The sequence below is a fragment of the Aedes albopictus genome, chromosome 1 (assembly GCF_035046485.1).
Source record: "Aedes albopictus strain Foshan chromosome 1, AalbF5, whole genome shotgun sequence".
Taxonomy (NCBI): Eukaryota; Metazoa; Arthropoda; class Insecta; order Diptera; family Culicidae; genus Aedes; species Aedes albopictus.
In genome coordinates, this window is record NC_085136.1 from 89,005,108 (window position 1) to 89,030,728 (window position 25,621).

Below are 25,621 nucleotides of genomic sequence, written 5' to 3' on the forward strand. Positions count from 1 at the left end.
CATGGTCCTTTTTTGTTGTTTTTGATGTATTTGATTTCTATTTTCAGGAAGGAAGTTAATACACAATTTGTCCTTCTATTTTTTGAAATTATTATTAGCCAAGCTTCCAATATTGAAGACTCAAGAACAAGAATCACAAGAAGAGATGTCACTGAAAATCAAGCACCATATCGTCAAATTTGTAAATTTTGTTTGAAAATACGTAAAGGTAAATAACGTTGACCATTTAATTAATAACATATTCTTTCACACGCAAAATTAATTATTACGCAAAATCAATCTCCCACCGTTCCTCATCCTTAAGGCCACGAAAAACTTAAAAGCCGCATGGCTAAAGAGGTTGCAATGCCTGCTCCCAAATTCTACGGTGTATTATGGACGATGTGAGTTCTTGGACTTGCATTGGAGACTTGGCCCCATCAATAAAATAAAATAAAATAAAATAAAATAAAAATAAACATCAGAATTTGAATGCTCAAAATACGCCAAAGACGGAAAGGGTAAACACTTTAAACAAAACCACAACTATGGAGTACTTACCTGAAATCCAGATTATTCAAACAATATCTCGGTGTAGTGGAGTGAAGTTTTTGATGACGTTCTTCTCAATTCAATTCTGCATCTTCATTATTTGGCGTTCTTACTACACTTTTGTATCAGTATAAAATGTTCGTAAAATCCAACGATTTGAACTCCTACTATGTATTGTTCACAAGGATTTCTCAACTTCTACTTCGCACTACCTAGAACACTGTTGAGTTTCTAACTTTGGTAACATATATTTAGAATAAATAGCTATCTCTTCAATACTTTCTTCACGATCACCAACACAGCACTAAGAACTCCAATTGTTCTGCGACACCGAATCACTGGTCTAATTCTTTCGATCAGATTGATTGTAATTACTTTCCTCCCTAAGTTCTAAAGCACCACTAATCGATTCCCTTGCGGGCGGTAACACCGATGATCCACTACCGCTATCGGATTGCGTCACACTACTACCGGTGTTCCCTTCAGGAACAATTAACGTCGTAAACCTACTACTACCTACAACCGCGGCTGATCCAGCAGCAGCAGCAGCAGCCGTCGGAACATTACCGGGGACATCCGTCGTTCTAGCAGCACCAATGGCATTTGTGTTGATATTCTGCCGGATTTGATTCTTGTTGTACCGGTTGGCGGCGGTATCTCGAGCTCCTCCCAGCTGGAAGAGAGTTATGAATGAATATCAAATTAAGAATGATATCGAAAAAAAAGGTTTTGATTGCTCACCTCCACCCGAGCTGCTCCACTTCCGGGTGCAACCAACGTGGAAGTCGACGACGAAGGCCGCACAATATCGCTGGCCCTTCGAGCGATATCATTCACCTGCACCTGATGGTAATCGGTTTTACCGTGAAAACTCTTCGTCACTCTGGTAATCCGGGGTGGCTCGATGAACCCTTCCCGTATCACCAGTGCTCCCGGCGTCGGAGGATTGTTATTCAGCCGGCCACCTGACATAGCTCCCCTCGATTTGGAGCACTTTTCCTGCTCCAGTTCCAGCTTGCTGGCAAGATTTTTCTCTATGTTTGGAATGTCTTTCTGCAACTCGTCGAAGGACATGTGCATCCGAGCGCTCGGGTGATCACTGCTACCGCTACTGCAGGAAGTAGCACGCTTCAAGGAAGCCAGTGATCGATCGCCGAATTTCTCCACCTCGTGCATCAGGTTCTTCGCTTCCGTATGGGTATCCTTCTCGTACAGACTGATCTGCTTCTGAATCCGATGGGTGCGGAATCGATTCTCGATCTTGGGAGTTGCTCCTCCCGGAGGAACCGGTGGAGCCGAAGCCGGTGGAGGCGGCAGATCGCTTCGCAAGTTGCTCAACTCGTGGCGGACATTTTTCAAATCGAACAGCAATTCCTTTTGCAGTTGTTTGCCACCGACGGCGGCGGAAGCAGTGCACGATGCTGATGGATGCTGAAGATTGCAGTTTAGATTGGTTTCATCGCCAGCCCCGGCGATCGTCAGATCACCAGTGCTCAAGCACGTGTCCGTTGAAATCGTTGCATCTTCGTCGTCTTCCTCGGTGATCTGGGAAGCAAAGTGATACATGGTGAAACGCTATTCAACGCACCCGGTGTAGTAGACTTACCAGATCATTGTTCGTATTGGTCGATCCCTTGGTAGCATCGTTGGTGTTGAATTCCCAATCCGAACACGTGCTTATCGGAGTCAAATCTCCACTGATGTCCAAGGTAGCGTCTTTGCTGATCGACGGAATCCTAGCCGGGCTTTCCAAGTTGATGCTGGCCGCCAGCTGATCGTAGTTGAAGTGCGATCCCAAAACGTTCAAGTCGTTATCGATAATGGGGAAGATTTGCGGTAACTCGTCCCGGTTTGCACCACACGCGGCCAGTGCGATGCTTCTGAACATTTAAAAATAAAAGAATGAAATTCTGAAAACCTTCTCATCCCAGAACAGCATTCTTACCCATCGTTGCTGGCGATGCTGGCCGACATGTCGCTGCTGGGGCATCCCCGGGAAAACATATCGCTGTAGTTGGGCGACGAGGGGCCACCGCTGGACATGGCACTGATGCTGCTGGTCATACTGGAATGGCCGCTCCAGCCTTGCAGGGTCGGACGGATGTTCGATTCGGGCGCAAAAGGGACGAAGTTCGATATTAGGACAAGGCAAAGAAAGCGACAACGAAAATAGCGAGGCCAACATCGAAGAAATAGAAGACACACATCTATTATGATCAAAAACCTTGCAGCAAGTCAAGCTAGTCTCACTATCTAATAAGAACCACACCCTCATTTCCACATGTAGGTAGTGATCCTCGCATGAATCCCAGAAAAAATATATACAGGAATCCCGTATCAGGAAGAATATTTGAAATATCCTAGGAGGAATATCAGAAGGAATCACGGGAGGAATCGCTCAAGGAGTTCTGGGATAACGCATATAAGGAATTCTGGAAGAAATTCTCAGAGAAATCCCGGGAAAAATTCATTAAAAACCAACGTAGTAGTCCCTGAAAGGATCTTAGGATGAGTCCCTCAGAGAATTCTGGATTAATCTATGAAAGAATTCCTGAAGAAATTCCAGGAGAATTCTAAGAAGAAATACCGGAAGAAATGCATGCATTCCCGAAGTAATCCCTGAATTAATTTCGAAAAGATACCCATAGAAATCATTAAAAGAATCTCGGAAGGATCCCGGGTAGAGGTCAAGTACTGACAATCAAAACGAGATATTGATTTGAAACTACTGAAATCAGTATCATAATTTTGCTCTTGATGCATCTGACCAATGACAAAATCTGATTTGAATATCAATCAAATAGCTCACTGCTATTGGTTAGATAACAGACGTTTATGCTAGCATATGACATATAAACCCTTTCAACTATCATTTTAAAAAGAAAATCTAACTGGCAACCATTTGGGGATGGTGCAACGATCGCATTCATAGCGCTTGCGTGCAAATAATAAACGACTCCGGATTGCCTGGAAGAAGCTCTGGAGCAATATCTCGAGGAATCCTGGAAGAAATCCCTAAAGAAGATCTGAAAAGAATAAATCAAAGAATCGTGGCAGAAATCTCCGAAGGAATCGCTGGACAAATCCAGGAAAAATCCCCGACGAAATCCCTAAATAAATCTCGGCAGGAATTTCTGAAAAACTAACGGAAGGAATCAATGAAGAAATTCTGGATGACTCCCTGAAAAAAATATCGGGAGAAAATCCCGTTGAGAATACCGGCTGGAACTCCTGAAAGAATAATGGAAGAAAATCCTGGAGGAATCCTAAGAATACTAGAAGCTCGACTAGAAGAGATCCCAGGAAGAATTCCTGGTACGAATCCTTACAGGAGGATTGACAAGACGAAACCCGATAGGAATCTTGAGAAATCCATGGAGAATTACCGGGATGAAATGCAGGATGTTTTCATAGATCAAGAAACCTTGTACGCAGGCTAAGATATGCATAATATAAATTGCATTAGTGCCATGCAGAGCGGACATTTTTAACCGGAAATCATATCGTCATCTGGGTTGCACGGGTTAGTTAGCTTCACTGAATCGCAATATTAATCGCAGTAGAGTAAGGTGGGGCAAAAGTTCGACCCTAGTTTAAAATTCAATTTTTCTCAAAAAAACCGAAGCAGATGAAAATTAATGAATTCCGTGTAATGGTTTTACCATCCATGAGTCATTTTTGAGTTACAACGCTTTTTATATGTGTGCGTCTAATTCGAACTCTTGCCCCACCACTGGGGCAAAAGTTCGAATCTAGTGTTTGTGGAATTACGCTAACCGTAGCACACTATTTCGATACTTTGGTAATAGGAAAACCTGAAACTAATTAATATTTGATGTTGGAACTGGAATACACTTTAAAGTTCGATCTGGATTTTACCCAAATCAGGGTTAAATTTACTACACCAAAAATTAGTAGTTTTCCGCAAATTTAAGATAAAACAACATTTTTTTCAACTTTGATCGAATTTTCTCTCAAATTCCATCTTTTTTAGAGATAATATGTACATTTTGCAGAATTTTAGGTGTCTACCTAAAGTTGCCACATGACTCGAACTCTTGCCCACAATTCGAACTTGTGACAGTGGGAAAAAATAGGTATAAAACGCGAATAAATTCAATATCTTTGCTCGGAGTGGATGGATTCGAATGAATTTTTTGACACAAACTGCAAAAATCTCTACAGTTTCAGATAAAAAGGGTGTCATTCGCCGCACGATGCTGGAAATCAGTGTATTGAGCTCGTTTTACCCCGCGCTCTCTTTTTCACACCTTTTTGAGAAAATCCTCATCTATTCCCGACTAGTGTGCAAAATAAATTACTTATTTAACTCTTATTTGTGTAGAAACTTCCATTGTATCGAAAATTTGGCATACTATTGCTCCTTCTCTTGTAGATTGCATTCCACTTCGGGCGGAGATGCATGTAAAAATTTAAAGATATAGGGGATATCGGGGTTATTTGAAGATATTTCAATTTTTAAGACTGTGCGGTGAGCTAAACCAGCTCCATTCGATACTACGGAAGTTTTAACACAAACACGAATCAAATAAATCATTTATTTTGCACTTCAGGATTTCTCCAAAAAGGTGAAAAAGAGAGAGAGTGGGGTAAAACGGGCCCGATACACTGATTTCCAGCATCGTGCGGCGAATGACCCCCTACTTATTCGAAACTGTAGAGTTTTTTGCAGTTTGTGTCAAAATTTCATTCAAATCCATCCACTCCGAGCAAAGATATTGTATTTTTTCGCGTTTTATACCTATTTTTCCCATTGTGCACTATGTGTAAAATATGATTTCCAAATCATTTTACAAAAACTTATAGGGTAAATATACCAATAGTGGTGCTATTAGTAGCTCCTTGTACTAAAATAATTGAATAAAATTGATAATACCACAAAATAAAAAGACTGAAAACGTTAAACGATAGTTTTTCACTTAAATTTGGTAATAAAAATGTAAAAACCATTGTTTATTTCAGTTTTTGCTAATAAATCACTTGCACCAAATATAACCCGTAACGTGGGTAGATCACCTTCTAATGGTGCGTTACGGCGTAAGATCTACCATAACAAATTATGATTTTGTAATTCTCCAGCACGGTTAAATCAAATGCAGGAAAATTACAAGATCAAAATTTGGTTTACTTTTTGTGTTTTGTTTTATTTTTGTATTTTCACTACTAATACTCCATTTGCTTCAGTGTTATTTGCTTTATTTTGACTATAACTTTAATATAATAACTATTTGTTTCAGCGCTGTTCAGGTAAATAAAGTTGTTATTGTAATGTATGTCAATTATATATCATAATAATACTAGTATAATAATATTTAATATTTCAGGTAAAATCAGGTAATTGATCAACTATATAATTAATTATATTTAAATTACATGATACTCGGGATTTTGGGAGGGGTAGCCTAAGGAAGCTAAATGAACTGGTTTCTGGGCAAATGTTCGTGGGGTGGCCAGACTTTGTCACGAGATAACAACCATCGTGTTGTCTTCCGAAGGTTTCCAGTGAATTTAGCTTACCCTGCTACAACAAACCATCAGGTAGATCATTCCCTTCCGGTATGACTCTGCAGCCATAGGTAATCCTTGCGCTGATGGTGGGTACACAATCATCATCATCATAAATCACTTGCACCAAATATAGGTACATGGTTCCTATTATGGAGGTAAAATTTAACATTGGTTCCTATAGTGGCGCATCCCATTGAATTCTTATGGGACCCACCACTATAGGAACACTACCACCACTATAGGTGCAAAGGAGCAAAAAAGTTAAGGAAAATAATTATTTAACTAGGTTTTCCGCCAAATCCTGAATACAAAACTGAATTAATGTTATTAATTAGGTATGATGCATCTACTAAAAATGCCATTTGCAAATTTTTGGTCAAAATAGTGCTAAATTGCCACTACCACCACTATTGGTACTACCTCCACTAAGGGAGCTTTTACCCTAGATGCTAAAGCATCTTCAAAACATACCTAGTTACGCCTCAAAATAAAAGACCGAATTCGATTTCATTACAACTCCAATCCATGCGTTGGAAGGATCATCGCAAATTACAATTTTTTGATCAAAATCCAACATTTTGTCATAACTTTTCTAAATATCGATCAATTTTCATAATTTTTGGAGTGAAAGACTCTTATTTAAGAGGGCTTCGAACAACTATGACACCCGAAAGAAATTAGTTGAATTGAGCTCATAAACTTCAAAAGAAACTCTTGCCCGACTCGAACTTTTGCTCCACTTTACTCTGTTTGTTCACTCCAGTGCCACCTGTTTAAAGGATTTCTGACTAATAGTTACATTAGCAGACTAGTTAGACATTTGGCCAGATAAATATATTAGCATGAAACGCAAAAAGGTATTTTTGTTGGGATGAAAGATTATCATACCAAATACAATTATACACCATCTAGTGAGAAAATTCTTAACTAAAGATAATTTGAATAGAAGATTCACAACCGTATGAACAACGCTGCCGAAGACACCGACTTCAAGATATCAGGAAAACAAATTTACTTCACCTTTGAAATTGAACTCATGAGCCGCGGCCATTTGCAATATTTGCAGCTACGTTGGCACGACCCAGGTAACCATTTCTGAAATAATTGTTATCCATATACGAAGTGTGGATCTTCTGAACAATTTCTCCAAACAAAAGACAACACGCATTGAGCAATACGTAGAAATAATCGGTTCTCGATCACGAATTTATCTTCGTACGACAAACTTCGCTGTCGCACGTAGCAGATCGGCCAGCTAGCAGAAATTTTATAAACAAACCCCTGGCACTCTACCAAAGGCGGCGGCTTCAAGAACTACCGCTATCATGTCTTAAAGGTCTTAAACACCGGACGACGCCTGTCACTTTATTACTGCATTTCTAATTCTACCGCCTGTTAACTTCTTCTTTTAAGGTCTGATGTACTTGCTTCTTCTTCCTGGACCAGGGAGCGGACGTTTCTTGTAAAGCCTGTATCCGCAATAATCGGGACACAGAAAACCAGCTGTACTATAACTTTCAAATTTGACGAACGAAAAGGCTCAAATTTTGAACATAAACCTCTCAATATACATTGCTTGCATATGCAAAATTTCATAAAAATCAATGCATTATCAACAATTTTCTAGTCAAAAAATGTATTAGGACTAACAGTGATTTTAGTCCTTTAGACAGCAATTATTGAGGACCCCTTACAATTTCAACTGTACTGTTGAAATATGTCTTCCAATAATCATACAATTTTGCAGGCACAATATATACATAATCATCTACCTACTGTAAAAATTTCATGGAGATTGGTTAAAAAGTTTATGAACAGGCAAACATGGTATATGAAAAACACGAAACATTTTCACTAATGTTCACCCACATCAACACTCGTAGCTTTCAAACCAGTTGATCGAAGTTGTTGAAATTTTGCAAGAAAGTGTCTTTATAAGTATCATAACTGCTAACGAAATTTCATAATTATCCTTACAGTACTTCGAACTCTAGCGGAAAAGAACCAGCCATCATGCGAATGAAAATTGGTCAATATTGTACAAAATGCACGTCTTTTTATTTTTCAGCCACAGTTAAAAGTAATGCACCACTTATCCAAATTCTAGCGTAAATTCCCAGACCCAACACGATACCGAAATTTCTTCAATTCCTTCAGAAATTTCAATACGGATTATAGGGTTCTACCAAATAAACATGCAACTGGGCGTTGCATGCTAGTCCGTTGTCTAGTGTCGTGCTTCCTTCAAAGAGCGAACAGCTCACTGGAAGTACTAAACGTGTCCGTGTTTTTTTTTTTTAAAGTTCACCGAGTATTATTGGCGTTCGATTTGAACAGGTCATATGTTTGCTGTGATCCTTATAAAGATTCGACCAATCCAAATCGAACGCCAGATTTGGTCAAGGATTTATCCTCTGGAAGGTCTCCGAGGAATCTTGCAACGATTGCTTCGGAAGTTTCTCTGATGATTTCCCCAGATTTTTTTTATAAGATCGTAAATCCGAAGAATCTTTCAGAAATTTCTTCATCTTTCAGATTTTTTTCTTCGGGGATTCCTCGGACAAAATGTGAAAAATGTCTCCTAAAATTCTTCCAAAGAACTCTAAAAAATGTGCGAAGAAACCTTCAGAAGCATTGTCCAGGGGGGTCAGCTAGAAAATCTAATAAAGATTACAATAAAAAATACTCCAAGGTTTTTTTTCAGAATATTTTTTAGATATTTCATCAGGAAGTCATTAAAGGACCTTTTTAGAAATTTCTCTGAGATTTGAGCAGAATAATTCCTGCAAACTTCTCCTGGAATCGTTTGACAGCTCAGCGAGCTGCTTAGAAAGTGTTAGAATTTGGAACGAGCGACTAAACATTTAATTCAATTCAAAAACTTTAGCGTTCCGTCCCGAAATCATTGTGGTATAGAAATATCGATTATATTCAACTCTACCTAACTCCGCCAGAAACTAAGTACATGTAAACAGCTCACAGAACTGGCAGTTCACAGTTTCGTGACGTCATCTTGCAGTATCTTAGGGAACTGCATATTAAAACACAGTATGTAGTCAGGCGTACGACGAGAGAGCTTCAAATAAAAAATGTCAAAAGACAAAAAAAAATAGGAGCGAAATTTAAAAAAATGGGGAATAGTCCTGCTATAAAACAAACAATTTGTTTTCACAATTTCAATGGACGAACTCTTGTTTATTGTGGTGTATGTTCACATCACAGACAAACAGACGTAACACTTTTCGAAGCGGCTTGGCACATGCATTTAACGATCAATTCAAATTTCATTTGATTTGCGCGATAGTTCCACCAGATGCGCTAGTGTTTGATCGCTTTGACGTTTGCCAGTGTATACGTTGCTGAATGATGCAAACGAAAATTAAAGGCAATTTGTGTAGTAGTGTGCGTGTCAGCAAAATGTCAAATCGAATCATGGCCGATAGTATCGCGCGCGGTTCTACCAACAGGTGGCACTGTGCTCATGAAAATGACACCGGGCAAAAGTTTTTGATGAATTTCCTGTAAGAGTTACGTCTGTTTGTCTGTGTTCACATACAAACAAAATTCTCGAGATTTCGCCAAACCAGTTACTAAGTTCTAGCACTAAGGGAACGATATGACCCACAGACAAACAGACGTAGCTTTCAGTAACGTGTACACTAGACCGATGCTAATTTTGAAATTTTCGCTCCCCTACGCTTAAACGATGCCGATTTGGGTCCTGATCATCCTCCCAAAATTTGAGCTCATTTGAATATAATTTGATAGAGCACACGATATTTAAAGTTTGTATGGAAATTACTATGGGAATAGCTTACTTTCATTTGAAGAGGCTGCCTAGATTCAGAGGGAGGTTTTAGAACCATTACCCGTGTGGATTCATACAGATTGAATTATCCACTTTCAAAGTCCCGAACACACCAGGGTCGTAAAACTTACAGAAAAATTGCTATTCGTCAAAATGTAAATTGGAAACTTTAGTAATGATTCTTCGAATTTCTTCCTGGGAACACTGCAGCAAAAGAATACTACCTAGCAGGCTGAGTAAAAATCTCACGAAAACATATTTACCTACTAGTAGATTGTCAAATCGGTGTAAACATGGTCGTTTCTGTAAGTTTCCGTAAAAATTTAATAAGAGTTGTGTTGGTAAATCAACCAAACGCCTTTGATGAGTAATTTTGATGAGTTGCGCTGTCAGTTTTTTGTTGCGCGTGATTTATTCGAGTGTTGCATGCTATGGTTGCTAAGGAAATTTTTGTCAAAATCTTTGACGTTTCGTGGCCTTGTTATTTACGATTTGGACTTAGAGAAATTTTGTGCACTTCCTCGGTGTGGCTGAAAGAGGAATGTGTTATTTGCGTGCGTGTGGGGAAAATTATTTAATTTAAAGTTTTTTGGAGGCATTCCAAACAAAATGGAGTTCTGAGAAAAATGCTGCTAACGTATCGAGGGACATTCCGCTGGGATCCTGGAGAATCTTTTACATATTTCGGTTGGAGTGGTGGTGCCATTTGTAAATTCTGGCAAGGTTGTGGTTCACACTACAACGGGAGGAATGCTTCTAGGACGCCGACGGTAATCTTGTGATATTCTGAAGGAAAAACTATTCCATGGATCAATGCGGAGAATTGGTTGAATTTTTTGGCATTCCGTAAGAAGGCTGGAGTTTCGCAGATGATCATCTTGAAATTCTTACAGGGGCTCTCTCGGAAAATCTCTCAAGAGTTCCACTGGGGATTCAACAAGATTTTATTTGGGATATTCGTTAGAAGTTCTACCAGGAATTCCACCATGATTATCCAGAATATTTTTGAAATTAATACACTGAAAAATATGAAAATCAACAATAAAGATTTGGATGATTTCCGGATGTTATTTGCCAATCTTTTTCTGGTGGTTCGGCTAGGAATCCTTTCTGCGGATTCCGCTAGGCATTCCGTTTGGTGATTCCACCGTGAGGTTCTTCTGGGGATTCTTCCACGTGCTCCCTCTGTGATTTCCATCAGGAATTGTTTATGGGGTTTCTGTCGAAAATTCTTTCTTGGGATTCGACCAGATATTTCCTCTAGAGATTCCGCCGGGGAATTGACCGGGAATTTCCCGTCTGTTTCCTGTGGAGATCCCGACAGATGTTCCCACTGAAGAAATTTCTTTATTGGGATACCGTCGCGGGTGCCCTCTCAAGATTGCTCCAAGAGTTCCCTCTGGGGATTCCGTAAAAAAATCCTAATGGGGGATTTCACCGGGAAATCATTCTTAGCATTCCACCGGGAATTTCCTCTTGGGATTCCATTGTAAATGCCGTCAGATGATTCAGCTGGAAATTCCCTCTGTGAATTTCGCCAGGAATTCCCTTGGGAGATTTCGTCAGCAATTGTTTCTTGCCGGTCTTGGAGATTCCGTAAGGAATTCCTTTTGGTGATTCCATAGAACTTCCCTTGGGAGATTTGTATAAGAATTCCTTATGGAGATTCCACAGGGATTTTTTTGGAGATGTCGCCAGGATTTTTTTTGAGGATTCCATAAGTTTTTTTTAAGGATTCCTTCAGAAGTTCCTTCTGGGGATTCTCGAGAAGCTCCCTTTGAAGATTTCTCCGGGTTTTCCCTCTGGAGATTCCTCCAAAAGGTCTCATGGGGATTCCTCCGGAAGTTTGTTTCGAGGATTCCTCAGAAGAACCGATTCCTCTTCGGGATTCTCCTCGGTTAACTTCTGGGAAATCTTCCAGGAGTTCCTTCTTGGGATTTCTTCAAAAGATCCCTCTGAAGATTCCTCCAGGAGTTCATTCTGCGGGTATTCCTCCCGAAGTCTTTTAAGAACTTCCACCTAGAGATTTTCCTTGTATATCCAACGGGAATTCCTTCTGGAGATTCCTCGGAAGGTTTTACTTTCTACTTGGGAATTCCTCTTGGGAACTCCTTCTGAAGATTCTTCTGAATATTCCTTAAGAAATCTCCTTTAGGGATTCCTAGACTTTCATCTAAGAATTTCTCCACGAGTTCTTTTTGGAGGAATCCACAGAATGAGCTCCAAGAGCGATATCCTAAATGAGCTTCTAGAGAAAACCTCAGACGGAACTCTTCGAAAAGTCTCTTGAGGTAACCCCTGGAGGATACCCCAAAAAGAAATCCTAGAGAAGGAACTCCAGGGGAAATCTCTTTGAAATGTTTTCCAGAAGTTACTCCTAGAGGCAGCCGTGAAGGAATTCCCAAAAGGAGCAGCTGGGGAATTCCATTGAGGTTCCTACTGGGGATTTCTCTAGGAGTTTCCTCTGAGAATTCCTCCAGGAGTTACCTCTGGAGATTCTTCCAGGAGTTCCTTCTGGGAAAGCTTGCAGAGGAGTGTTTTTATCCTTGCAGGAACTCGGGCTCGTTTGTTCCCTAAATTGCACCGCGCTGATGCTGTATACGAATAGCATTTTTTTTTTTGGTATTTAGTATTATACTTTTACAACGGCGCACGTCCGGATTGATTAATTAAACCTATCGTTTGTTCGATGAGTTGCATCGGTGGTGCCACATCGATGTCACGCTACACGATAAGTTGTTCATCTGCAACAACCAGGCAGCTCAACAATCCATCGTAAGGTGGATCATGCTGAGCTGTTGAGTTACTAAGGAGAGCGAAAGGTAGAAAGCACAAATTTGACAGCTGACAGTTGTCAGGGCGTCAGGACATGTTTTAGTAATCTCACCAAAAGTCTGATTAATGAATTTGATCATGAGCACTGTCGTTTTTTTGCTCGAGCATATTCGTTTTAATTTTTATTTGAAACGTATCCAAAAATTGATTTTAGATCCGATTTACAATTTTTGAGGTTTACATGAAAGATTTAAGGTCCAAGAATCAGATCGTGATGGTAATAGCGAGACATTTAACCGGTTCTAAAGGATACCCACAGAGGAGATTTTCGGCACATGGGTCAGGTTTAGGCACATGTCTGTAGTTTATGCAAAGACAAACAGACGTCTCACTCTACCCACTTCCCATCGTTTTCCTTTTTAACGGACTATTCAAATATATTGTAGTTCACAAATCTCTCGCTCATGGCGCTCGCATCATTTTTGCTCCTGTTTGGCGTTTGCTTACTACCGCCATCTATTCAGTAGGTTTGCGAAGCACACCGTATTTAGTATTGGGCGATTATACTCTTGTGACGATGATTTTAATCAAAGTGATACGTGTGTTTCTCTGGTTTTAGGTTATGGATTTTTAGTTACAAAGGATAATCAGTAAAAGCACTATTGACAAAACTGGGTTCGCCAAGGGATCCTTCCAGGGAGTGCTCCAGAAAATTCTCGAGGTATTTCTTCAGGAATATTTTCAGGGATTCCTCCAGGAATGTCTTCAGGGATTCCTCCAGGAATTTCCACCAATTCACCACGATTCCTCCAAGAATGTCTTCAGGGATTCCTCCGGGAACTCCTACCGGAAATTCCCCAAGGATTTCCTCTGAGGATTTCTCCAGTAATTTTTCGGTAGATTCCTCCAGAAATTCCCCTGAGGATTTAATTCCGCTGGGGATAATTCCAGGAATTCCTCCGAGGATTCCTCCAGGAATTTCTCTTGGGATTCCATCAGATATACCATCAGAGATTTCTGCAGTGAAAGTCTCTTTAATAAAGACAAATCAATCAATCAGAGATTTCTCCAGGAATTTCCTCCGGAGATTCCTCTTGGGATTTCTACAGAAACACCTTCAGAGCTTCCTCCAGGAAATCCTTCAAGGATTTTTCCAGGAATTCCTCATGAGATTTCTCCAGAAATTTCACCACGGATTCAAACAGGAATTGCTTTGAAGATTTCTCCAGGAATTCATCTGAACTCCGAAGATTCTACCAGGAATTCCTCCAGGGATTCAATCAGGAATGCCTCTGGGGATTATCCCTGGAATCCTCCAGTAATTTCTCCGGGTATTCTTCCAGCAATTTTTTCGGGGATTCTCCCAGGAATTCTTTTGAGGATAATTTCAGGAATTCTTCCAAGGATTCCTTCAGAAATTCTACCTGCGATTCTTTCAAGAATTCCACCGGGGATTCCTGCAGGAATTCCATCAGGGATGCCTACAGAAATACCTAAGAAGATTCTACCCATAATTCCTTCGGAGATTCCTCCGGGGTTACCCCCATTAATTTAACCGGGAATTTCTTCCTGAAGGAGTCCCTTGTGGAATTTCGGAAGAAATCCCCAGTTCAATTCCTGGGGGAATCTCCGAAGGAATTATGGGTGGAATCTTTGGAGGAATGTCGGAAGGCATTCCTGATGGAATTCCTGCAAAAATCCCCGGTGGAATTCTTGAAAGAATCGCCGGTAGAATTACTGAAGGAATCCCCGGAAGAATACCTGGAGTTATCCTCAGAAAAATTCCTGGGAGAAACCCCGAAAAAATTGCTGGAGGAATACCCGAAGAAATTTCTGGAGGATTCCAGGGAGAATCCCCAGAGGAATTCCTGATTGAATCCCTGGAGGAATTCCTGGTAGAATCTTCGGAGTTCAGATGAATTCCTGGAGAAATCTTCAGAGCAATTCCTGTTTGAATCCGTGGTAAAATTTCTGGAGAAATCTCACGAGGAAATCCTGGAAGAATCCTTGAAGGATTTCCTGGAGGAATCTCTTGAGGAGTTTCTGCAGAAATCCCCGGAGGAATCCCCGGTGGAAATTCCTGGAGAAATCTCTGATGGTATATCTGATGGAATCCCAGCAGAAATTCGTGGAGGAATCCTCGGAGGAATTCCTGGAGTTATCGCCAGCGGAATTAAATCCTCAGAGGAATTTCTGCAGGAATCTACCGAAAAATTACTGGAGAAATCCTCAGAGGAATTCCTGGGGAAATTTCCGGTAGGAGTTCCCGGAGGAATCCATAGTGGGAATTCCTGGAGGAATCGTGGTAAATTGGTGGGAATTTCTGGAGAAATACTTGTTAGGAATTCCTGGAGTAATACCCGGTTCAAATTCTGAAGGAACCCCAGGAGGAAGTAAAAGAGTAATTTCTGGGAGAATCCCTGACAATATTCCTGGAGGAATTTGTGGAGAAATTCCCGAAAAATTCCAGGAGTCCCCGTAGGAGTTCCTGGAGGCATCTCTTCAAGAATTCCTGGAGGAATTCCGGGATGGATTCCCGAAAAAAATCCTAGAGATATCCCTTGAGGAATTTCTGGTGGAATCCCCAGTTAAATTCTTAAATGAATCCCCTGATGAATCCCTGAAGGAATTCCTGGAGAAAGCCCTGAAGGAATTCCGGAGAAATCTCCGGAGGATCAATCTTCGACGGATTCCCTATGGGAATTCCTATAGAAATGGGAATACGAACGGGAATAGAAATTTCTGGAGGTATCTTCGGTGAGAGTTCTTGGAAGAATCTTATTTCTAGAGGAAACCCCAGAGAAATTGCTGGGAGAATCTGATAAACAAATTTCTGAAGGAATCCCCGGTGGAACTCGTGGAGAAATTCCCGAAACAATTCCAGCAGAAGTTCTCGGAAGAATTTCTGGTGGAATCCACGATTAAATTTCTGAAGGAATCATTGAAGGAACTCCTCGATAAATTTCTAAAGGGATTCCTGGAGAAATTTCCGGAGGAATTCCGGGAGGAATCTTCGGCAAAATTTCTGTAGAAACTCCCGATAAGATTTCCTAGAGGATTCTTCGGTGGGGGTTCTTGGAGGAATCCCTGGTGGAATTGTTGAAAGATCACCCGGTGCAATTTTTGTGGAATCCATTGAGCAATTACTGTAGGAATTCCAAAAGAAATTCCTGGAGGTATCCCTAAAAGAATTCCTAGAGGAATCTTCGGAGGACTTCGTGAAGTTTTCCCCAGAGGAATATCTTCTTCTTCTTCTTTATGGCTCGACGTTCGCATTGGAACTTGGCCTGCCTCTTTTTTCCCCTACCCCGCTGTTGGGGCAATTAAGTCACTGCTGCGTCCAATTACTGAACTTTTGTGGCAACTCTTCAACTTAGTGTTCTTGGAGCACTTCCACAGTTATTAATTGAAGGGCTTTCTTTGGCTGCCATTACATGAATTTGTACATTGTGTGGCAAGTACAATGGTGCTCTATGCCCAGGGAGTCGTGAAAATTTTCTCAGCCGGAACGGGAATCAAACCCGCCGTCTCCTAAATTGTAATCCATAGCCCTAGTCACTACGCTATCTGGAGCCCCAAGAGGAATATCTAAAAATATCTAATAAAATACTGCCGGAATATCCGAAGGAACTTCTGGAGGAGGAGAAATTTCTGAATGATCCTAGGTGAATTGCTGGAGAAATCCACGAAGGAATTCCTGGATGAATTTTTGACGAATTTCCTAGAGAAAACCCTGAAGGAATTCCTGGAAAAATCCCTTAAGACATTCCTGGATGAATCCCCATTGCAATTCCTGAAACAATTCCAGGAGGAGTTATTAAAAAAAGTTATTTCTGGGAGAATCCCTGAAAAAATACCCGGTAAAATTAATGGAAAAATTCCTCAAGCAATTTCACCGGGGATTCCACCAGAAATTTCTCCTGGGATTCCTTCGGGCTTTCCTTCAGGAAATCTTGCAGGGACTTCTCCTGGAACTCTCCCGGGAAATTCTTCATGAGTTCCTCCTGGAATTCCTCAAGAATATCCTCCTGGTATTTCTCCAGCAATATTTCCAAAAATTCTTCTAGGGATAACTTCATGAATTCCTCTGCGGATGCTTCCAGGAATTTTTCCAGGGATTCTTGCAGGAATTCCTCTAAGAATATCTTCAGAAATTATTATTGGGATTCTTCCTAGAGTAATTCCTGGAGAAAATCCTGAAGGAATCCCTGGAGGAATTCCCGGAGAAATTTCTGGAGGAACCTCAGGGGAAATGCTTGGATGAATCCTTCAAGGAATCCCTGGAGGAACTCCTGGAAAAATCCCTGGATACATTCCTGAAGGAATCCGTGAAAAAAAATCCTGGAGGAATCCCTGAAAGAATCCCTTGAGGAATTTCTGTAGTATTCTCTGAGAAAGAATTCCTACATGAAAACCTACATAAAGTCTTAGAGGAATCCCCGAAGGAGGACTTGGAGGAATTCCTTGAGAAATCCATGGAGGAATCCCTGTAGAACATTTGGAGAAATTCCTGAAATAATCCCTGGAGGAATCCCTGAAGACATTCCTGGAGGAATCCCTGAAGGAATTGCTGAAGTAATCCCTGAAGGTATTACTGGAGGAATCCCTGAAGGAGCTCCTGGAGGAATTCCAGGAGGAATCCCTGGAGGAATCCCTGATAGAATGCCTGAAGGAATTTCTGAAGCAATCCGCGAGAGAATTCCTGAAGGAATCTTTGGAGAAATTCCTGGAAGAATCTCTGCAGGAATTTCTGAAGAAATATCTGAAGCAGGATTTCCTGGAGGCATCCCCGAATGAAATCTTGGAAAAATCCATAAAGGAATTCCTGGAGGAATCTTTGAAAGAATCACTGGAGGAATTCTGGAGTAATTCCTGGAGGAGTTCCTGGACGAATCTCTAAATAAATTCCTGGAGGTATCCCCGGAGGAATTCCTGGAGGAATCTTCAAAAGAATTCCGGGAAGAATTTCTGAAAAAAAAATTTCTGGAGGAATCCCTGAAGGAATTTCAGAAGGAATCCCTGGAGGAATTCTTGATAGAATCCCTAAAGGAATTCCTGGATGAACTCCTGAGAGAGTTCCTGGAGGAATTTCTGAGAGAATTCCTAGAGGAATTCCTGAGAGAATTCCTGGAGGAATTCCGGAGAGAATTCCTGATGGAATTTCTAAAGGGATTCCTGATGAAGGAATTTCTGGAGGAATCCCTGAAGAAATATCTGAAGGAATTCCCGCAGGATTTCTTGGAGGAATCCCTGATTGAATTCATGGAGAAATCCTTAAAGAATTCCTGGAGGAATCCTTGAAAGAATACCTGAAGAAAGTTCTTGATGAATTTCTGGAGGAGTTCTGGAGTAATTCCTGGAGAAACCTTTGAATAAAATCCTGCAGATATCCCCGGAAGAATTTCTGGAGGAATCTTCAAAATAATTTCGAAAGAATCTCTGAAAGAATTTCTGGAGGAATCTCTGAGAGAATTCCTGGAGGAATCCCTGAAGAAGTTCTTGGAGTCATGTTTAGAGGAATTCCTGCAGGAATCTCTAAATGAATTCCTGGAATAATTTCTTAAGAATATCTGGAGGAATCCCTGCAGGATTTCCTGGAGAAATTGCTGAATAACTTCTTGGAGGAATCCCTGAAGGATTTCCTGGAGAAATCCATAAAGGACTTTCTGGAGGAATTCTTCCTGAATGAATTCTAGGAATCTTTGAAGGAATTCCTGGAGGATTTTGTGGAGGGATTCTGGAGGAATTCCTGGAGGAATCTCTGAAGAAATTCCTGAAGGTATGTCTAACGAATTACCTGGATGAACCCCTGAAGGCATTCCTGAAGAGATCTCTGGATAATCTCTGAAGGAAACCCTGGAGTAATCCCTGAACAAAATTCCCGGAAGAATCTCTAAAGGAATGTCTGAAGCAATCCCAGAGGAATCACTGAATGAACTCTTGGAGAAATCCTTGAAGAAATTTCTGAAGAAATTCCTGGAAGAATCCCTGAAGGGATTCCTGATAGAATCTCTAAAAGAATTTCTGAATTCCAACAGGAGTTCCTCCGGGCATTCCTTCAGCTATTTTTCCAGGGATCGTTCCAGGAATTCCTCTGGAGGTAACTCCAAGAATTCCTCCGAGGATCTCTTAAGAAATTCCTCTGGGAATTATTCCATGAATTTCTCCAGGGATTACTTCAGAAATACCAATGGGGATTGCTTCGTAGAGGAATACCTGAAGAAAGCTATGGAATTTTTCGGCTTTCAGTCACGGGAAGAAAGCGTTGATAAATTTATACCATTGCCAACGTTTCGATCCTGAAGTAAATTCTAATAAAATCCCTGAAGGAGTTCACGGAGAAAACTTGGGAGGATTCCCCGGAGGAACTCTTAAGAAATCCCTCTTGAAATCCTCAGAGGAAATCTCCAGAAGAATTTTTGGGAGAATTCCCAGAAAATTTGCTGAAGGAATCACCAGTGGAACCCCTGGAGGAATTCCTGAAAAAATTATCGGAGGAATACCTGGAGAAATCCTCGGAAGAATTCCTGGAGGAGACCTCGGCGGATTTTCTGGAAGAAGAGTTTTTGGAGGAATCCCCAGTGCAGTCCCTGAAAGAATCCTCGGAGGAATCCCTGGAGATATCGTCGGAGGAATTTATGGAGGATTCCCCAGAGTAATATCTGGGGAAATAACAGGATGAATTCCTGGAAGAATCTCAGTACATAAATATCTTCGATTGGAATTCCAGAAGGAACCCCTGGTTCGAATTCCTTGAGAAATCCCTGATGGGAATTCCTTGAGAAATCCCTGGTGGGAATTGCTGGAATTATCCATAGAGGTATTCCTTAGAGAATTCCGAAAAAAAATGCTGGGAGAATTTCCGGATTAATTCCTGAAGCGATCCCGGAAGAAATTCCTGGTGAATTTCCCGAATAAATTTCAGGAGGATTCCCCGAATGAATTTCTGGAGGAATTCGTGGAGAAACCCCCGGAGGAGCTCCTGGTGGAATCTCCGGTGAAATCTCAGCAGGAATTTATGGAGAAATTCCTGGTGGGAATTCCTGGAACAATTTTCGGTAGGAATTACTGTAAAAATCCCCGGTGAGACATTTTGGAGAAATATCAGGAGAAATTTCCGATGGGAGTTCCTGGATATTCCTGGAAGAATCCTCGGTGAGAATTCCTGGACGAATCCTCAGCGGAAATTCCTGGAGAAATCTTTGGAAAAATTCCTGGATAAAATGCCGAATGAATTCCAGAATGAGCTCTCGGAGGAATTTCTGGTGTAATCCCCGGTGAAATTTCTGGAGGGATCCCTAGTGGGATTCTTGGAGAAATCCCCGGAGGGAATTCCTGGAGTAATCTCTGGTTGGAATTCCTGGAGGTATCCCTGGTGGGAATTCTTAGAGGAATTCTTGTGAGAACCTCGGAGAGGCATTTTTGGGAGAATCCCTGATAAAAATGCTGGAGGAATACCTGGAGTAATTTCTGGAGAAATTCTGGCTGAAATTCCTGAAGAATTTCCCGAAAAAATATCAGGAGGATGCCCCGAAGGAATTTCTGGAGGAATCCCCGGTAAAATTCTTGGAGGAATCCCTGGAGGACATCCTGGAGGAATCATCGGTAGGAAGTCCTGGAGGAATCCCCAGTGGGAGTATTTTAGGAATCCCCGGCGAGAAATAATGAAGAAATCTCCTGTGGGAATTCCTGGAGGAATTATTGGTGAAATCCCCAATAGGAATTCCTGGATGAATCATCGGTCGGAATTCCTAGAGGAATCCATAGTCAAGTTTTGGAGAAATCGCTGATGAGAATTCTTGGAGGAATCCCCGGTGGGAATTTCTTGACGAATCTCTCCTGAAAGAATTCGCATTTTCAGGGGAAATCTTCATCCAATTTCCGCTTGGAAATATTTTAGTTATTTCTGCTGGAAATGTTCTACAGCAGTCTTTTCGGGGAAATCTCAAGATAGATCCTTGCAAGGAATCCTCTATAAATCCGTCGTCGGGAGAACTCTTCACCGAAGTCCACAATTTCTTTGCTTGAATCCTCCAGCACTGTTTTCCGGGGCTTTCCCACTCCAAATTTTCAATTTTCTGTTTACATCTGCATTTTGCTAATCAAACTAACTTATGCCTGCTTTGATGAGTTGCCTGGTTGTTGCAGATGAAAACTTATCGTGTAGCATGACACCACCGGTGCAACTCATCAAACAAACGATAGGTTCAATGGGCCTTTTCATTTGACGTCTTAAATCAGCTGATTGTTCGGGCGTTTGACAGTTCTTCTATGAAGATGACACGTTCTTGTTAGCAGCTGTTGTTCAAGCTTTGTAAACAAATGCATGCACGGATCTGTCACATGAAAAGGCCTATTAACAACTCGCCTAAGGTTTGTTTTTTTTTGTATTTTTTTTGTTTTGTTGTATAGTATTAAGGCGAAACTGGAAGCATTTCCTCCTTTTTTGGTTTTTGATTTTTTTTATTAAATAACGAAGCAATATTTTCAAAATCGGTTTTCGTGCACATGTAGGGTATCAGTTAAACCATTTTTGAACAAAATTTCACTAAAAAATGTTTTTTACAAAAACGAAAAACATTTTATACCGCGTAAAAAAAATCAGAAGATACCCTGATCCATACTCTACATGTGCACGAAAACCGATTTCAAAAATATTGCTTCGTTATTTAATAAAAAATAAAAAAATAAAACAAAAAAAAATAGAAAATGCTTCCAGTTTCGCCCTAAGAGGATCTTTTTACAGGAAACGTTAACATCATTGTGCATTGTAAGGAAACTATGCTATAGAGCCATTCAAACGCTGTGCGGTAGCAGATTCTATTAACATTCTTTCAACCATGGGCTGAGGAGTCGAGATATTCAACACAATCTTAAAGGATCGATGTCTTCCCAAGCCGTCTGTGGATTACCTGAACTTGTGTAGATAACTTTTATGTTGTAAATGTAATGTGTAGTAAAGCAATGTTATTAAAAATTTATATAATAAAAGAACCCCTTTATGCCCGTCTCGTTTGTCACTTGTGTCTTCAATCATACTCTCTGGATTTCGAATTGCGTTATTAAATTAAGCCATTATTTGATGAAGCAATATAATTCAGACTCAGCTGTTGATTGATTAATTTTAAATTTTGGTTCAGAATAAGAAAACTCCCAATATCATTCGCATTAATAACATCGTGTTTTAAATTATCATCAACGATATCAGCTTTTATATCTCACAAAAAATCAGTTTGCCAATTCGGTGCGGGAATATGAGTTGCAGTATCTAAGAGAAAGAGTGTTTTGATAGGAGACATTCCGGTGAGGCTGATGAGGAAATACTGGGATTCAATAAACATTTTGGTGAAAGTTTCTGGTGGGATGCTCGAAATAAAACTGAAGGGATCATTTCCTTCCAAATTACCGCAGATATGTCATCGAAATCGTTCCGAACAATCTCCCAGAATCTCTCAGGAATGTTTATTGTATTGATGTAAATGCAGGATTCCCTTCTGCAATTCTGAAAAGAATTTTATCTGGGTTTCATCCAAGATATTCTTAAAAATCCATTCGAAGATTCTATCCAGGAATTCTCTTGGGATTCCTTTGGAGATTTCTGAGAATTCGTTCCGAAATTCATCCAGGAGTTCTTTTTGAGATCTAGAATTTGGTAGTTTCTAGAAAGATTCCTCTTTTTGAAAGTCTTCAGATTTTTTTTTCTGGGATTCCGATAAAAAAAATCCCAGATAGTATTGGCACGGCTAATGGAAGAAACTCAAAAATAAATTCCTCCCTGCAATACTCCAGGAGGATATGTTTACGAATACGTAGGAGGAGTGCCTTAAGGCAGTCCTGTCGGAATTTTATAACAAAACTATAAAAGAATTCCATATGGAACTTCTTGAGCATTTCCATAAAAAAACTTCATAAAAAAACTCCTGGAAGATTTTTATGAGGAATATCAGAAAGAATTCCAGAACGAATCTCCGAAAGAATTCTAGCAAAATCGGCAAACGATAACGAGATCGACGAAATCGCGTGCATGCGATAGGGGAACTTACGTATTCTCGACAGTTTTGTTCTCTTCGTCATGGGGGGTTTTCTGAAACCTGTTGATCTCAGAGTTGGCCTCAAATCCTTCCCAACCAAGCTGAGTTATATGCCCAAATTTCAGGCAATTCGGCCCACAAAAACCCCCCATGACGAAGAGAACAAACCTGCCGATAATACCCTTCGTCACCCTATTTCATTGTTGCGTTCAATGCTCACCTAAATATTTGAATGTTTTGGAAAGCTTAGACTCTCAGCTTCCTAATGATGAGTTCAGAATTGAAATCGATGGTTGCAACACAGCGAAAATTGCGATTTAATTATAAAATTCAAAATGGCGGCCAAATCCAAGATGGCTGCCAAAAAATTTTCTCGCCAATTCCAGTGCCGAACTTCCAGCAAAATCAAATGGGAAATCAGTTCGGCACCCATGTTTGTGCTGACGAAGTGCGCTCGTCTGCGTGTAATAGTTGTTTTGAGCACTTGTTCGGCTTCTGAGAGGAAGTGTAACTCACTGACTGGGGATCCCGTTGCGGAAATGTTGCGGGTGCATTTGGAAAATGTGCGGCAAGTGATAATTTGATTTGTTTTGCTGTGAGGTGCCGGGAGTTGGTGCGGGTGCCCAAGTATTTCGAACCCTATTAGGTGCAATTTGATGAAAAATCGTCATTTTGTCACATTGTCAGCCCCTTGGCAAGCAATTTAACCCAACCAAAGTGGTTTTCATCCTTTTATATCATTTTCTAGCGAATAAGTAAGAAAAATTTAATATTCCAGACTTTTTGTAAATGGCGGCCTGGTTTCAGCGGTTTCAACGAGAGTTACCCCATTATTATTTACGATCAAATCAACTTTTGAACGCGGAAAACGTTAGCATTCCCGTTCACGCCAGCAAATTAAATGGAAAATGGATTCAAGCGAATCAAAACCGTTCAAAAATGAAAACGTCCATAAACAAGAACATGGGTGAGAAATCTGGAAAGATTTCTTGGGTGAATAACAGAAAGAATTTCAGGAGAAATTCTACATGAAACTCCTGGAGGAATTTTATTTGAAACTCTTGAGAAAATTCCGGAAGAAATTCCTGGGGGCATATCGGAAGGAATCTCAGAGGGAATCGCAGGAGAAAATCCTGGAAGAAAACCTGAAGAAAAACTTATGAAGAAATCCCAGAAGGATCTCCTGGTGTATCTCGTCGAAAATCCTATGTGTAATAGAGTCCAGAATAGATCTCCCCTTAAACAACTTACATGTAAAAAATAAAATCCAGCGTCGAATCCTTAATAAAAACATAGGGTATTGGATCCCTAATTAAGCATGTGGATCCCATTTTCATCCTACGAAAAACAAGGGATTGATGCGCTGTTTGTTCTGTATCTTATTTTTGCATTTTTTGATAGAAGTTAGCACCCATGAAAACAAAAAGAACGGAATCAATCGGTGCCGTAATCGATGAATATCGATGAATATGGGAGCGTGAGATTACTGATGGCACACATACCCTACATCATTCTTGTCATTATTAGCTACAACTCAGGGAAAATCTTCAAATTCATGAACAAAATAATAACAAAAAATGTATCTAATGCTTCGATATAATTGACTTGTTCATGATACAGGTTTGAAAGAAACAATAAGAATACAAAAGCCTCTCTAGAACACAATACAGAATACATACAGTACATGTAAGCCTAGTCATTTCCTGAATTGAGGCCTTCTTTCTATCTAATAACACATTGAGCATCACTATAGAAACCAATATACATTCATCAGTCGCGCTAACAGAAAGAACGTTCACTTCCTCCGTTAAGTACCCTATCAGTGACTCATAACACAGAAACAAGCAATTTGAAGCATTGAAATAGGAATAATATTTTGACAAGAAATAAGTAACTAAACCGATAAACTTTTGCAACAATTTCTTACAGCTAACATCAAAAAGTTGGAAGTTCATAAAATAAGAAGCATGATAGTAACAATATAGACACAGATCGACACGAAGAATATAGGTACATCAGAAGTCAAGTGTCGTGTGTGTGGTTATCAAGGGCACTTACTCGCCTGCGCCAGGGTCGCCGTGTCCGGAATGGTGGCCGGGCTGGGAACGGGCGTCGGCAGCGGCGTCGACGGGTACTTCGGTGGCGAGGAGGCCGGCGTCTTGAACAGCGGCCCGGTGGTCATCTTTTCCAGGAAGTTGTCCAGCTGGCGCAGCGACAGGGCGTTGTGCAGGGTCTCGAGCGGGCGGATCGGAGGCACCCCACCGAATCCTTCAATTGCTTGAACCGAACACAACATAACAGGTTGGAGAGAGAGAGAGGTTGATGGCGATGGCGATGTGTGTTTTTTTTTTTAGGTTGAAGATTTTGTTTTTTTTTACGATAGCGAATTTTGAACGTTTTTTTTTTCACGGCAAATTGGCAATGAAACGGAGGAAGGAACGGGAGGGGACATTTTTGGCAGGGGTTCATCCAGAAGCGAGGAGTTTAGTTTGGAGTTGGAAGCAAAAAAAGGGAAATCAAAAACTTAGTCAATAATGGTTAACTTAGGAAGATTCACAGCAGTTGAAACAATTGAATCGAAACGATTGGAGGGGTTGCAAGTATATCTGGTGTTGAATCGAAAGGTGCTCATTGAATTTGCAAGCGGATATCCCTGGAAGTATTCCGACTGGAATCCCTGGAGGTATTCCGACAAGAATTCCTGGAGGTATTCCGAGCGGAATCCCTGGAAGGTATTCCGAACAGAATCCCTGGAAGGTATGCCGAACGGAATCCCTGGAAGGTATTCCCTGGAGGTATTCCGACAGGAATCCCTGGAGGTATTCCGACAGGAATCCCTGGAGGTATTCCGACAGGAATCCCTGGAGGTATTCCGACAGGAATCCCTGGAGGTATTCCGACAGGAATCCCTGGAGGTATTCCGACAGGAATCCCTGGAGGTATTCCG

At 40.7% G+C, this 25,621-nt stretch overlaps 1 protein-coding gene across 19 annotated transcripts in view; it reads right to left on the reverse strand.

Moving 5' to 3' along the window:
• Positions 1-754: 754 nt before the first annotated feature.
• The window catches only part of LOC115253813 (inositol hexakisphosphate and diphosphoinositol-pentakisphosphate kinase), a 124,350-nt gene continuing 99,483 nt past the window's right edge, over positions 755-25,621 (reverse strand). For 16 of the 19 annotated variants that reach the window (XM_062844967.1, XM_062844965.1, XM_062844970.1 and 13 more), the window contains 5 exons: positions 24,733-24,951; positions 2,477-2,615; positions 2,138-2,411; positions 1,273-2,076; positions 755-1,204 (listed from right to left, as the gene is read on the reverse strand). In XM_062844967.1, coding sequence (XP_062700951.1) covers positions 875-1,204; positions 1,273-2,076; positions 2,138-2,411; positions 2,477-2,615; positions 24,733-24,951 — 1,766 coding nt within the window. In that variant the 3' untranslated portion in view covers positions 755-874. The remainder of the gene's footprint in view (positions 1,205-1,272; positions 2,077-2,137; positions 2,412-2,476; positions 2,616-24,732; positions 24,952-25,621) is intronic. The other 3 variants (XM_062844960.1, XM_062844971.1, XM_062844972.1) reach the window with 1 other exon arrangement.